This window comes from Chelonoidis abingdonii, chromosome 1 (genome assembly GCF_003597395.2).
Source record: "Chelonoidis abingdonii isolate Lonesome George chromosome 1, CheloAbing_2.0, whole genome shotgun sequence".
In the NCBI taxonomy this organism is placed as follows: domain Eukaryota; kingdom Metazoa; phylum Chordata; order Testudines; family Testudinidae; genus Chelonoidis; species Chelonoidis abingdonii.
The window spans coordinates 109,668,608-109,683,499 of NC_133769.1; the positions used below are offsets into that span (position 1 = coordinate 109,668,608).

The following is a 14,892-nucleotide window of genomic DNA, read 5'->3' on the forward strand; positions in this document are numbered from 1 at the left end:
TCAAACCCATTTAATCCCTTCACGCATTACTCTTAATTGCTATCAACCACTTGGCACAGTAATTCAGACAGAATGGCTAGGGTTCTTTTAGAAGCAACAACCGTTCAACCATGAATTTGATGGCAAAGAATACCAACACTTTATTAGCACTTTCTACCAACACAATGAACACTGATTCTCTTGCACTCAGCTTCTATCATTTCAGTGGCTGCAAACCCCAAATAAATTCCCAACCAGGTGCCTCAGTAAAAAGGATCATATCACGTCAGCTTAGAATGAACTTCAGCCGAGTTTAGTCCTAGTTTCTCACTACCTTTTTATTGATCTGCAATGTACCAGTTACTGAGGGAAGTTGAACAAAAAACTTAAAACTCAGGCTATGCTTATTTTATTCTGATTAATTCTAAAATAAAAACTATGTCAAATTGTGATCAGTAGTATTTGATAGCTGCTAATAAAGACAGCTGCCCCCAAGATATATACTGAGATCAAGTGTGTAATGTAATAATTACTACTCTAGTATTGATCAGGAACTTGGTTACATCTGCTGAAAAGGAAAGAGCTCGTGTTACTAGCCTGCTAACTCAAATGGTGTCTCAAAAATTGAGACAAAAGCCTGGCTAACAAAATCTGACATCTAAACAGTTTTATTAATATGATATTATTGGATCCTTAATTCAAACCAAAATGAATTAACCAAATATTCCATAATTCCAAATATTAAATAAATTTAGGATGAGCTCTTGTATAAAGTTCATATTGCATCAAAGACTGCAATAAAACCTAGCAAGTCTGAACACACTATTTAAAAAAAAAAAAAAAAAAATCTGTCTTTACTTTATTTTAATAAGCTCTAGAATTTTTTGCTGATGGTTTTTCAGAAACACCAGCTGCAGTCCAGCACTGATTGACAGCTAATTAATCTATTTGCATCTCCCAGTCGTTATACATGACAGGTAATTATTCCTAATGATGTATTGTTTTCTGTAGAGGCAACAAACTGTGCCCTTTAAAAGACACTTAGGAAAATAAATTGGCTCAATTAAACATGTGACGTTTATAGTGACTTGCTAACCTGAAAATCAGTGTTGTAGAGCTAGTTTAATGAGTAGACTATTCAAATACTGAGTAGTACCCCATGAATATTGAAGCAAGTTTTAATTAACTTTCCAAATCTACTTCCTTAATCATAAATAATAATTTGAATAATGCAGAGTACTAGCCACTAATTTGACGATTTGCAACATACAGCACTTCCACCAAAATTCATCTATGCTGTAATAATATACTGCAATGAAAGAACACAGTAGTTGCATAAATACATTTATTTTTACAGGGCAGTACTGATGTTTACAATCAGTTTTTAACATCTGAGATCTGGGAATTAATAATATTTATTCTTTTTCACCACTTGGTACTTAGGGAGGAGGTGTATCATGCTTCCTTGAATAGGAGAGAATATTCAATACAGAAAAGCACCTATTTATCTGTCAAATTATTTTCTATATTTGGCAAAATCCAGTAAGAGACACTAGAACAATACACAAGCAGATAAGAAAATAAAGTACAATAACCTTATTGTTTAAAAAACAAATTACTTGATTTTTGTGATTTAGAATGGACACGTCATGTAAAAAACGTGAACTTTAAGAAGTGGAAGGAAAAAATATTTGTCCCCTCACCAATGCAAACAAGAAAGGCCCTGCCATAATTACAACACTAAAAATGGACTAAGGAAATCCACTGGAGAAGCAGGGATGTTTTAGGGAAAGGAGTGACAGAGAATGGGCCAGAAGTTCATTTTAAGATAGTATAGGATAAAGCATTATTTTAATAAATGTTTTAATTAAGATTTTTACATTCTGCACACCAGACCAGAAACCGCTTATGTAAAACACACCTTTACTATTCTTACCTGCCCTCCCCTAGCCTCTTTGTTTGACCCTTGACTATTGTCTCAGAAAAATCACAATCTACATTTTAGGCAGGGACTGTCAGTGTTATTTGTTTGTACAATGGGGATTTAATCCTGTTTGGGGTCTTTAGGTGCCACCACAACAGAAACAGGCTGGACCTATGAGATCTGGAAGAGGTTGAAACAAGATGAAAAGCAATGTTGCCAACATGCATGAGCAATGTTTTTCTTGGGAGCTCCTGATCCTACAGTGAACTGACTATATGAGAGCCTCAGCTTTAAAAAACGTGCTAGCCCTCATGATTAGGGAGAGAAGCTTGAAAACATAACCCAAGTGTAACCTAAAGGCTTCAAAACCAGTAGGCAAAGAATAAGAACGCAAAATTTATTAGTAATTTTTAAAAAACCACTATTTTAAGCTACTCATGATTACTCATTTTTGAAATGCTTCGAGTTGGCAATAGCGCAACCCTCAACCAAAACACATTTGCAGTGATCAGCATGTTTACACAGTAGGAGTAGGAATATGATATGGTGGTCCACATTTTTAAAAACATGGATGAAATATCTGATAAGTGCACAAGTCAAGCTGACGTGGATAGTCAAACTGCATACCCATAAGATGCCATGCATTGTCAAGTCAGGAGCGCACACTTCAGCTGAAGTGTGAAAAATAAATTGAGTAAATTTTATCCTTACATATTTAAACTACACAGCGGAGTTTCTTTAGGTACTGAAGTCTGCCTTTATTAGCATAGTGGATTCTTTGGTGAGCCAGAAGTCAGCCTTAATTGACATTTGGTAATATGGAGTTTGCACTTTTTATACCTTTAGTCTTACAAGTTAAATTGTTGTGAACAATCTTTTAATGATTAGGTGGGAAAATATCCATAATGAATATACTCCCTAGAACTGCGATAAAACTTCCTTTTAATCTGAACATAATTATGTTTAAGCTTCTTTCAAAATTATTTTGAAAAAAACAATTTCAAGTAAGAGGGATTATTATTATTATTTTAAGTGCCATGCAAATGCCTGTTCTCATTTTCTGGTGACACTGTAAATAAGAAGAGGGCAGCATTATCTCCTGTAAAATGTAAACAAACTTGTTTGTCTTAGCAATTGACTGAACAAGAAGTAGGACTGAGTGGACTTGGACTACTGCAGCATCCATATCTCCATCTCAAATGGATGTAACCATGCACATTCCTGAAGGAAAAAAGTGTAAATCAGAGAAGAGTATGGTGCACACACAAGAAACAGCTGCTGCTGAGTTTAGTTCCTTAAGTCTAGATGATCGAAGACTGTGGACTCACTTGAGCAGTAGAATGAGGGACTTCCTTGTATTGCATGGGCCACAGCAAATGAAAAACTTCATGTTCCCCAAAGACAATGAAAATAGAAGTTTCCATCCAACATGTTATTGGCAGGAAATCCCCAACGGTGACAAAGTGGAGAGGCCATAGCTTATGTACTCAAAAACCCAGAATGCTGCATACCGATTTTGTTGTAAAATCTTCCAGTCTAACATTGCAGCCACATTGGGTTCTACAGGAACAAAGGACTGGAAAAAAATCTGGCATGCCATGAGCAAGCAGCAAATCACCAGAGAGCATTCCATAAGTGGAAAGAGCTTGAGATGAGACTATGGTTAAAGGCCACCATAGATGATTAGCATCAAGGGAAGATTGCATCAGAGACTCTTTACTTGCAAAATGTTCTGAAAAAGCTCATTGCCATTGTGAGAATGCTTGCTACCCAAAACCTAGCACTGCGTGGCACTTCAGATCAGCTGTATGTCCAAACAATGGAAACTTCCTTAAAATTGTGGAGCTGATGGACCAGTTTGATGCTGTACTCCAGGAGCATCTAAGAGTCACCACCCAAGAAATGTACACACACCACTATCTTGGAAAAACAATTCAAATTTTGAAGCAACATCTGTGAACATCCTCTCTAACACTGAAACCACTGAGTGCCACATGATGGGAAAGTTGAGTGGAGGCCACAAAGCCTATCAAACACGAAATTGGGAAGAAAGATGATGCCACAGTTGCCATTATGGAGGATAACACTATGACGGAACTGTTCATGAGACAACAGTGGCAAAGGGAAATGGAATCACCAGAAACATACATAACTTCAAATTTCTGTGTGGCTTAGTGCTGTGGCATGACATACTGTTGGAAATAAATGTTGTAAGCAAGAAACTCCAAGGTGTTGACCTTGATATATCTGAAGCAATAGAACAACTGGACAAAACAAAGTCATACCTACAGTCTTACCAGTCAGATGAGGGATTTCAAAACGTTCTGAAGAGCGCACAGAAGTTGGCAGAGAAACTTCACACCGAAGCTATTTTCCCACCCATTCAAGAATACAAGAGTCACCGAAGAAGACGACATTTTGATTGCAAGGCTCAGGATAATCCCATAAGAGACCCCAAACAACAATTCAAAGTTGAATCCTTTAACCAGGTGCTAGATTGTGCAATACAGTTATTTGAAGAACGTTTCACGCAGCTCAAGGAACTCAGCAGTATATTTGAGATGTTGCATGATAGTCCAAAACTCCTCACTATACCTGAAGACCTACACCAGCAATGCAGGGCTCTAGAGACAGTGTTTACACACGATGACATGTGCGATATAGATGTGCAGTGATTTAGGTGATGAACTGAAAGCCCTTTCAAGATACATTTCAGCAGGATCAACTCCAAAGGCTATTCTGGAATATATGTGCACAAATAAGATGACCAACCTCTTTCCAGGTGCTTTTGTTGCTCTGCGCATATTTTTAACACTTCCTGAAACATTTGCCAATGGAGAACACAGCTTCTCCAAGCTGAAGTTAATAAAAACACAAGTATGCTCCACAATGACACAGGAGAGGCTGGTCAGCCTTGCAACCTTCTCAATAGAGCATCAGCTGGCCCAGACTGTGGAACTTCAGGAAGCAATTCAAATCTTTGCAACCAAGCAGGCACAGAAAGCACCACTTTTATTATTCAAACAGATAAAAATGACACATTACTATGCAGACAAGAAAAGTTACATTTGCTGTTCAAGCAACTGAAAGTTAAGTGTTACTTACAATTTTTGAACAAGGCATTTTAAGTTGTTAGTTCTCTTTATTGGGATAGGTAAGAGAGCAGTACCATGAGAGGAGCAGAAGAGGAAGAAGGCAGAATTGAGACCTTTCAAAGTTTTGGCCTAAGCGATGGGACACGGGGGCATCATTTGAGCTCCTCACTTCAGGTGCCAAAATGTTGTGGGCTGGCCCTGCTGCCTCTTGCCCATAGAGTCAATACAGCAATGGATGAAACAGCCTGCTCTGCTGTCTGCCATTCTCTGCTGTGTTGTGTGTGGTGAGAAGTGCTGCAAGGCCTGACTCTTGTAGTTAGGTCCCACTGGGTTGAGGTTGGGTTGCAGGGCTCTAAGAAGGAGGCTGTCAACTGAACATTCATGAGGCGTACTTAAGTTTGGAACTTATCTCTCTCCTTGATTTGGCAGAGCCAGGATTTATTAGCAGTCAGGCTTTGTAATTTACCTTATCTCCCTCCCCACCCAACCCCAAAAAACATCCATCCATCTCTCCCTCTCCCTATCTATATAAAAATCACATCACACTTTCAGAGAGGGGGTGGACAAAAAGTTGGAGGAGGTTAGTGGATATTTACATGCACTATATTGTATTTTGATCCATAGGACAGGTGCACAGTGATGAAAGGTTAGAGAATTGATAAATGCCTTTTTGCACTGGTGTGGTTATTAACTAGGCTTTTAGACCCTAAACTAAAGGTTGCTAATCCTGAAGCTATTAATTACATTTTATATCCTATACAAGAGATTAATTTTCCAAAACAATCAGGGCTGTAACAACTTTAACAACTCATCTGTAATGTTGTTAATTGAGGAGCAGATGTCACACCCATACAGAATAGAAACATTCTAGAAAAGGCAGGCAAAGCTGGAGTCTTAGGTGTAATCTCCATATGTCATTCAGAGAAAGGTCAGTTACCCAACCTCTCAGCAAGCTCTCAAATATCCTCAGGGAATTGGGGTTGGGGGGCAGGAAATCAATCCAGATAAACCTTTAGAATAAAATTCAAAACTCCATCCAAAAAACATTTCCCTAGGTAAGAGCTTAACAAGAAGAGGTTACCTTTAAAAAACCAAGCCCAGGCCGTCATCTACATAAGCATTTCACAAGATTTACTCTTTTCCATTCAATATTCTTCTCTCCATTATTAAAACATTTTAATCATTACACTCCAAGATACATACCTCTTTGCTCTTAGGGCTGAATGAAAAGGGAAGAACCTGCTCCATCCACTCTCAGCACAATTTAAATATGCTCACAAGAGGAAAACATATGCACAGTTTGCCTCCACAAAGACTACTATTTTCTTTTTATAGTAATTTAATCCCAAACTAGCCATTAAATTACAGGAACAGGTACTGATTTAATGATCCAGAGTATTTCATTTTGAACATTTTCTAGAGACCAAATAGAAGTCTAATAGAAGCCAGTTTCCCAGAAACCTAGAGTAAGAAATTGTGCAAACTTTACGGTATACAGGAGTCATCTCGTTGGGAGGAAAAACCCAAAATATTTAAAATGTGGTAAGAATCAAACAGCATAACAAAGTATGTTGTATATCAAAATTCCTGTGTGACGTGCTTACAAAGTTCAAAAGTTATCAAACACAGAAATCAAGCTATGAGTCTAGGGAGTATTGGGTGAACCTTGCAGTAGGATGAATTTATGAGCCTTTACTTCAAAACAGACTATTTGATCACCTTTGAAACTCCTCCCTGCCTCAGCAAAGTTATAATACAAATGAAAAAAAAAAAATGAGAAGTCTGATATGTACCTCTCCTATTAATTTATAAAAAATGTAAGTGTGTGAGATTAAACTTGAACCCCACACATCCATCTTCAGAGAGCTGCAAAAACTAAAATTCTATCTTAATTCTGTTATTGCAAAGAAATATGGGAATGATACTATAGTCAGTGTAATCCCATAATAAAATGGCCACATAATAGCGTAATTTTAGATGAAATACTGCCAAAATTACCCCTTATCAAAAAGATACTGTGTCACTTCATTTATAATCCATGAAGACCCAGTCAGGAAATAAAGAAAAACAAAACCACAGAGAAAAAATGTTTGAAATATATCCAGCTGCTCAGAACAGATTCAATTTTGCCAATCCATGACCAGAAATCCCTGTTTATCTTCAGGCGAAACACATATAGGTGACCCATTGTACACAACCTTGAACTTGGGAGGGTACAGCATATAGAACTTATCCTTTATTTTTCAGGGCTGAACCATAGCTCACTATTGGCTGGGAATCCAGAAGACAACAGGTCATGCTGATTTTTACCTTGTCTTCTTTTGGAGAAGAGATTGAATATTCAGGGGAAATCAAGGAACTGAAGATGCCTTCAGCGCCTACTAGCAGACAATCTTCAGATTTTTGCTTTCTGTGTCTCTTCTCTAACTCTTCAAGGTACTTGGTTGTTCTAGTAACCCGTGCTTTTAACTGGCTCAGCTCTTGGCAAAGATATCCGATGCTATCTATAACTGCAATCACTAACGTTAAGTTGCAACCAAATGATTCCCTGTTTTTTTTTTGTTTTTTTTACTTGCTCAGGAAATCTGTCCACTGAGGGTTGCAAGTAACCCATCAAGGAATGATGTGAAGTTTTTCGTCTTTTCACTTATGATCTACACCACGGAGCTAATGAAGAGGAAATGGATGGAGAAGTCTCTGCTGGCACTGTGTTTGAATGATGGTTTATTTTGCAATTCCTAGGAGATTCAGGCTAATTCCTAAGAGATTTAGGTTCAAATAGGGATGTGTGGGGATTTGTTTATAAAATCAGGAAACTGGAATGGAGACCGGCAATGAGAAAAATTACAAAAACATAAGAGGAAAGTGTGGCACTGCACCCCATATTCTTCACAGTAATATTACATGATTATTACATACTCATGATGTATTTTATGCAAGACAGGTCAAGTGAGATATCATTGGAAAGGTTATGATTTACTGAGTATGATTATCCTATTTGTATGCGTGTATCATTTTTGTATCTGAAGTTAGGAATATTGACTATGTATCTGCATCACAAATGTGTTTACACCTGGGGAACGCTCACTAGGCAAAAGACTGTCAGTCTAGCTGGGAAGGGCCCATTCAGGTTACAGGGCCATTAGAAAACAATAGATTTTAGAAGAAGATAATCTCCCATCAGGGAGCCTTCTTAAAGACACTGTAAACAGCCTCCGACTCATGGCTGCTAGGATGCTACAGGGAGAGGTGACCAGGTGTCCACTGACTGGTGTTGGAACGAAGCTTGGAGACAGGGTTCCCACCATATGCAAAAGCAATTTAAGGCCATTCCAGGCCAATGGGGGCTGCGGGAAGCAGCGTGGGCCGAAGAATGTGCTGGCCGCCCTTCCTGCAGCCCCCACTGGCCTGGAGCAGCGAAGAGCTAGTGGGAGCTGCGATCGGCCGAACCTGCAGACACGGCAGGTAAACCAACTGGCCTGCCCTGCAAGGGGCTTTCCTTGAACAAGTGATGAACTGGCTTTGAGAACCACTGATCTAGAGTGTGCAGGCGGCATTTCTCCTCGTTCGCTATGTGAGGCTTTTGACAGAACACTGGGAGGAAGATATTCTGGTTGACATAGAAGTAAGACACCAACTTTGGCAGGAAGGCCAGATGGGGCCACAGCTGAACCTTGTCCTTGTAGAACACCATGTACAGGGGCTTCGAAGTGAGGGCTTTACGCTCAGAGACTCATCTCACTGAAGCAATAGCTACAAGGAATACGATGGCCCTGTGAGCCTGGAGAGGACCAAGTTAAGGTCCCACTGGAGAACCGGGCCCCGGATCAGCAGAAAACATCTTTCAAGGTTTTTCAGGAAACTGATCATCTCCTCATGTGAGAATACAGATCTACCTTGGACGTGGGGATGGAAAGCTGATATGGCTGCCAGGTGCACCATGACTGAGGAAAAGGCAAGGCCCTGGTGCTTCACGTGAAGCAAGTAATCCAGGATGGACTGCAAGGACAACTGGGTCGGGGAGATATTCTCCTCTGATGCCAGCAGGTGAAATGCTTCCACTTTGCTAGTTAAGTCATTCTGGTGGAAGGCCTTCTGCTCTCCAAAAGAACCTGCTGTACCTGAGTAGAGCAGGCTCATTCCTCTAGGTTCAACCATGCAGCATCCAAGCCATGAGTTGGAGAGAGGTGAGGTTCAGGTGCAAGAGCCAACCTTGATCCTGCTAGAGTAGGTCCAGGCCGTTAGGAAGTGGCCACAGTGCCAATACGGCATAGGTGCAGCGTTTCTAATCTCCTGGGGGGTGCTTCTCCTGACTCCGTCCAGGACCCACCCCTTTGTACCCCCAAGGCCCCACCCCTGCTCTGCCCCCACCCCGCAACTACTTGACACTGCACTGGACCTGGAACAGCCCTTGATGAGCCATTCGTCGAGGTACAGGTAGATCTTGATACCTTGACATCTGAGGTAGACCACGACCACCGACATGCACTTCATGAATACCCTTGGTGCCACTGCTAGGCCAAAGGGGAGCACCGTGAATTGACAGTGGGTGGTACCATCTACAAAACATAGGAACCATCTGTGTCCCTGAAATATCGATATGTGAAAGCAGGCATCCTTCAGGTCAAGCATACGGTACCAGTCTCCCAGATCCAGGGAAGGAATGACGGACGCCAGGGACATCATGCAGAACTTCAATTTCTTGAGGTATTTGTTGACGCCCTGCAGATCGAGGATGAGGCGTAGACCCACTTCGGCCTTTGGGATCAAAAAATAGGAGTAAAATCATTTTCCCCCTAAGTGAAGAGGAATTTCATCTACTGCTCCCACCTGCAGAAGGCCCTGCAACTCCTGAGCGAGAAGATGCTCGTGAGGAGGATAGATGAAGAGAGACAGGGAGGATATACCTCCCGGCTACTCCGCTGAGGACCCACTGGTCTGATGTTGTAGAGGCCCAGGCAGGGAGAAAGGGAGACAGGCGGATCAAAAAAAAAAAAAAACAAAAAAAACACAGGGATGTTAGATCCAAGACACAGGATGGAAGATTACACTTCAGTGCACCCTCAAAATGCCTGCTTATTACCCAGTTGGGTGCGGGTACATCTCAAGTGAGTTCAGGAGGCCAGCTGATGGCTTTGCCAGTGCTTACAGCCCCTGCCCTTTTTACTGAAGGACTCTGAACAGGAAGGGACCTCAAACCTGTGGGACTGTTGCGGCTTGAACTGCTTCCTCACTGGCAAGCAGGGTGTACAGCACCAGCGACCATGAAGGGGCCTGAGAGTCTTTAACTTGCTGTCTGTCTGTTCTGCAAACAGCACCAAGCTGTCAAAGGGGAGGGTCCTGGATGGACTGCTGAACTTCTGCCATTAAACCCAATGACTGCAACCAGTCTCATTGAAATGACCAAAACCATAGACCAGAATGTGGAGTCTGCCACACCCAAGGCCACTGGGAAGACTGTCCCAGCTACCGCTCTGTCCTCCTCCAGAATAGCCAGGAATTCCTTCCTGGGCTCCTCAGGCAGTGACTCTGAGAACCTGGCCATGGACTGCCAGATGTTATAATCATAGCGGCCAAGTAGGCCTGATGTTTGGACACTCTTAGCTGGAGGCTGGCCATAGAATAAATCTTTCTACCAAAAAGATTGAGCTTCTTCACCTCCTTATTCTTAGGGGTTGATCCCAGTTGGCCTTGTCTATCATGCTCATTGGCTACTGACACTAAGAGTGAGCTTGAGGTGGCGAGTAGGTACTGGTATTCAAACCCCTTAGCAGAGACGCAGTACTCCCGCTCTGCCTGCTTAGAGATGGGGGCAGGGAGGAGGGGGTTTCCCAAAGGGCTTTGATCAGTTTCACAACTCCCTTGTGTACTGGTAATGCCACCTTCAAAGGGGGCTGCTGCACTCAGCACGTTGAACAGGGAGTCTGAAGGCTCCACCACCAACTCTGCTTCCAGCCCGAGATTCAGCGCCATCCTCTTCAAAAGCTCCTGGTGGGCTTTTGTGTCATCCTGAGGGACCGTGTGAGAGGGGCCCGCTAACGCCTCATCAGGCAAAGGTAAGGAGGAAGCAGGTATAGATGGGCCTGGTAACTCCACTGCCAGGAGAGCCTCGACTAGAGCTGGCTGTCCCTGGGAAGCTTTCTCTAACTCCGCTTCCAAGTCAGGGGGTGGGCAGGAGACTGTGACCAACAGTCTTTCCGATGCCCCTGAGACCAACCAATGCCCCTGCAATGGTTGGGAAAATGCCCTCGGATTCCACAGGTGTCAGGAGTTGGCCAGGATCAGGGGTTCCACAGGTGTCAGGGATTGGCCACTGGCCCTGGAGCCATGCAGCTCCTGGGGGCCCAGAAGGAAATGCCAATGCCCCAGCGGGTGGCCTTGATCTGCAGTTAGGTCTTGCTCCTCGTTTTCAGAACCTTAGGAAGAGGAGGCTTGTCTGGGAGACCAGAACGGGACTGATGTTGCCTGTCTACCCTGTTCCTGTCGGCTCTCTTTGCAGACCTCTGCTGGGGAGCTGTACCAGGACCATGTCTCTCGGTGCCGCGATTGATGCTTCATGCTATGAGAACGGTGCCACTCCGTGGACTGGGAGCAAGAGAATCGATGTCCTGGAGACCATCAATGCACCCGTGGAGATCCGTACCGGCAAACCGTAGATTTGGGACACTCCAAGTGTCAGTGCTCTGGCAACACACCTCCAAGAGTCTGCTCCAGACAGCCGATGATCAACGCTGGGATCCCGGTAAACACTGCCTACAGACCGGGGAACCATGCCGGGAACTCTGGCAGGTAAGCCGACCTGCATCCAGGGGCTGGTGGTGTTGTTCAGGTGACCACTGGTGGGGTACCCCCTGCACTGACAGAGACTTCTGGAAGGATCCTAGGGCAGGTTTTCCCTTTGAACATGGCACCTCAGAAGTTGGTGTGGACAGCACCAGAAGGAACAATATTTCTGTAGTGACCTGAAAGACCTCTGGTATGGACAGCACCACCAGGCGCCGAGTGCCTCTGCCGCTTTCCGGGGATCAAAGGGGACTCGACAGCTCAATAGATGCTGGAGCCTGGTGACAGTCCACAGCAAAAGAGCTGCCCCTCGTGGGTCTTTTCTCTTCTCCAGCTCTCTCCTTCCCTTTATAGGACACAGGAAAATGCCCTTTCCCAGCCTCTCTGCTTTTTAGCTGGTACCTGGGATGGGATCAGCGCCAGTCTGAGGTTGGTGCCAGCGGCACGCTCCATGCCGAGGCGGCAGTGCTCAGAGTCCAATCTAGTCGGCTCCGATGCCGGTGCGAGGGCTGACTCCATAAGGAGCGCTCAAAGATGAATGTCCTGCTCCTTTTTCGTTTGTGGCCTGAAATTCTTACAGATATAATGCTTGTTGCTCATGTGGGTCCCCCAAGCACTTTAGGCAGCTTTCATGGGGATCACTGACTGGCATAGGTTTCTTGCACTAGTCACAAGGCTTGAAGCCCAGGGACCAGGATATGACCCATCCGTAGACTAAGTTCTGTCCAGGACTAATCAACTGTTACTAACTCTACACTACTGGAACTATAATACTATTCAAGTTTTTAAACAACTGTATACAAAAGATTCACAAGTAGACAAAGCTGAGAGACGTAAACTTGCCGAGGCAAGGAGACATTCCAGCATCATCACAGGCGGTAAAAAGGAACTGAGGGAGGGGGGAGCTAATGGCACCCCTTATACCACTGCATATGCGCGCCACTCCAGAGGGTGCCAGAGCCAGTCCCCTACAAATATCTCTGAGGGGAAAACTTCCGTCACTGGTGCGTGTGGCAAGCACACACACCTACAATGGAATGAACATGAGCAATCACTTGAATAAGAATTCCTTGTTTTTATAGTGTGGTCCTTTAGGATTTTGGTCAGTTTTCACTTCCTGGCTATTTTCACCAGTGTCCAACGAAGCATGAGAAGAATGATGCACCATCACTGCCTACACTCAAGTCACTTAAAAAGTGACTACTGTCCTCTCTCCCCTATAACTCAGTTTTGTTTTCTTCAAACTCCAGTCACAATCCAAATATTCAGTTAAATTACTCTGTGTTTGATCTTTAGTTGTAGTTTACATTTTTATGGGATAATGAGAGTTAGGAAAAAAGTCTGCAGGTGCTCTAGCCCAATTTATCTGCTGCCATGCATCATGTGAACCTTCCCAGACTATTTTTTAACACTTCAAATTAGCCATAAATAGCCTGTTAAATTTTGAATGCCCTTCCAAACAATTTTTTCCAGTTCCAGGTTGGGGAAAGAATATCCATAGTCATTTACACCCTTGATCTTTGTTTGAGCATTCAGTACTTACTTAAGGATAGTCCATGCAGAACTGCACAGTTGGGACAGTGGTACAGATCAATGTCAACAGCATGGTGCTCCTCTACTTTGACACAGCTGAAAAGAAAAAAAATTGTTTTCAATGCTCATGAGAATAAAAAAAAAAAAATCTCAAGAGTCTGAGTCCTTTTATTTTCCTCTCTATCCCGCCTCACCCAAAAAAAAAAAAAAAAAAAAATCAATGTTAAGTTTAGCAACATTTACCAGACCATACTGTAGCTTTACACAGTCAGAACTACATACATTAAGACTCCACTCTAGAGCCAAACTATACTTGTCACTTTCAACATCTATACAGCGACTTTAACAATATGCAAATCAAAGTTTAATTGGGAATACCATTAAAGTATCTGATAAAAAGTAACCAGATGGAAGTAAATTCCACAGTGTAACTACACAAATGCTTTGATCTTAATTACAAGAAGCAGGGTGTGCAAGGTAATTAAAGCAAAGCCAGAAAAAATGTATTACTGAAGTCTAAGCGCTCGTAGATTACAGAAGACATCATGGAAGCTTTGTTGCTTCTCATGTGGCAATGCATGTCTTTGGTAGCATATTGTACAAAAAAAAATTTTCTTAAAGCACACAGACTGCTAGTCTCTCAAACATCACAGGGAAATAAGGTATACTATTCATTTTTCCTTATACTTTCCCTTGCAACAGCAGCTAAAAGCGGCCACACTAAGTGTATTCTTCTGATCTGCAAAACATATGCATCCTTTTGAATAAATAAACTTTTTTATAATGCTTGTTATAAAATACCTACAATTAGTCCATTTATAAATACATTATTTAGACCAAACATTACAGCAGGTTATTTCCTCTCTTGTTAAGATTACACCAACACATATGGATGGCTATAAAAACCTAGCAGTGTTGGAAAAGATCAATTTTTCTATTCAAGATGGCTGGATATGAATTGAAGTATTGATAGCGATATCTTGCAGGTTTTGCATCACTAGAGATTAATGATTTAGAAAAGCAGTGTTTATATAGAATTTTCTCAAGACAAAATGTATTGTTTAAATACTCTTTTTGCTGAGAGGCATCCAAAGTTTGGCAGAATTCCTCTCTCTTCAAAGTATGTGACTTGTTCATCAACAGTGATGAAAGATATAAAAACCGCTCTTTATCATAAATAGGGCCCTACCAAATTCAGTCCATTTTGGTCAATTTCTCAGTCACAGGATTTTAAAAATCTTAAATTTCATGATTCCAGATATTTAAATCTGAAATCTCAGTGTTGTAATTGTAGGGGTCCTGATCCAAAAAGGAGTTGTGGGAGGGAAGAGGTAGCAAGATTATTGTAGGGGGAGTTGCAGTACTGCTTCTCTTACTTCTGCGCTGGTGCTGGTGGCAGCGCCACCTTCAGAGCTGGGTGGCCGGAGAGCAGTGGCTGCTGGCTGGGAGCCCAGCTCTCAAGGCAGATCCACCACCAGCAGTAGCACAGAAGTAAGGATGGCATTGTATGGTATTGCTACTCTTATTTCTGCGTTGCTGCCTTCAGAGCTGGGCGCTCGGCCAACAGCCACCACTCTC

General features: G+C 42.5%; 1 protein-coding gene across 1 annotated transcript in view; it reads right to left on the reverse strand.

Moving 5' to 3' along the window:
* KDM7A (lysine demethylase 7A) overlaps positions 1–14,892 on the reverse strand; it is a 103,046-nt gene that overhangs the window by 66,417 nt on the left and 21,737 nt on the right. The window contains exon 2 of the mRNA XM_032783160.2: positions 13,325–13,410. Coding sequence (XP_032639051.1) covers positions 13,325–13,410 — 86 coding nt within the window. The remainder of the gene's footprint in view (positions 1–13,324; positions 13,411–14,892) is intronic.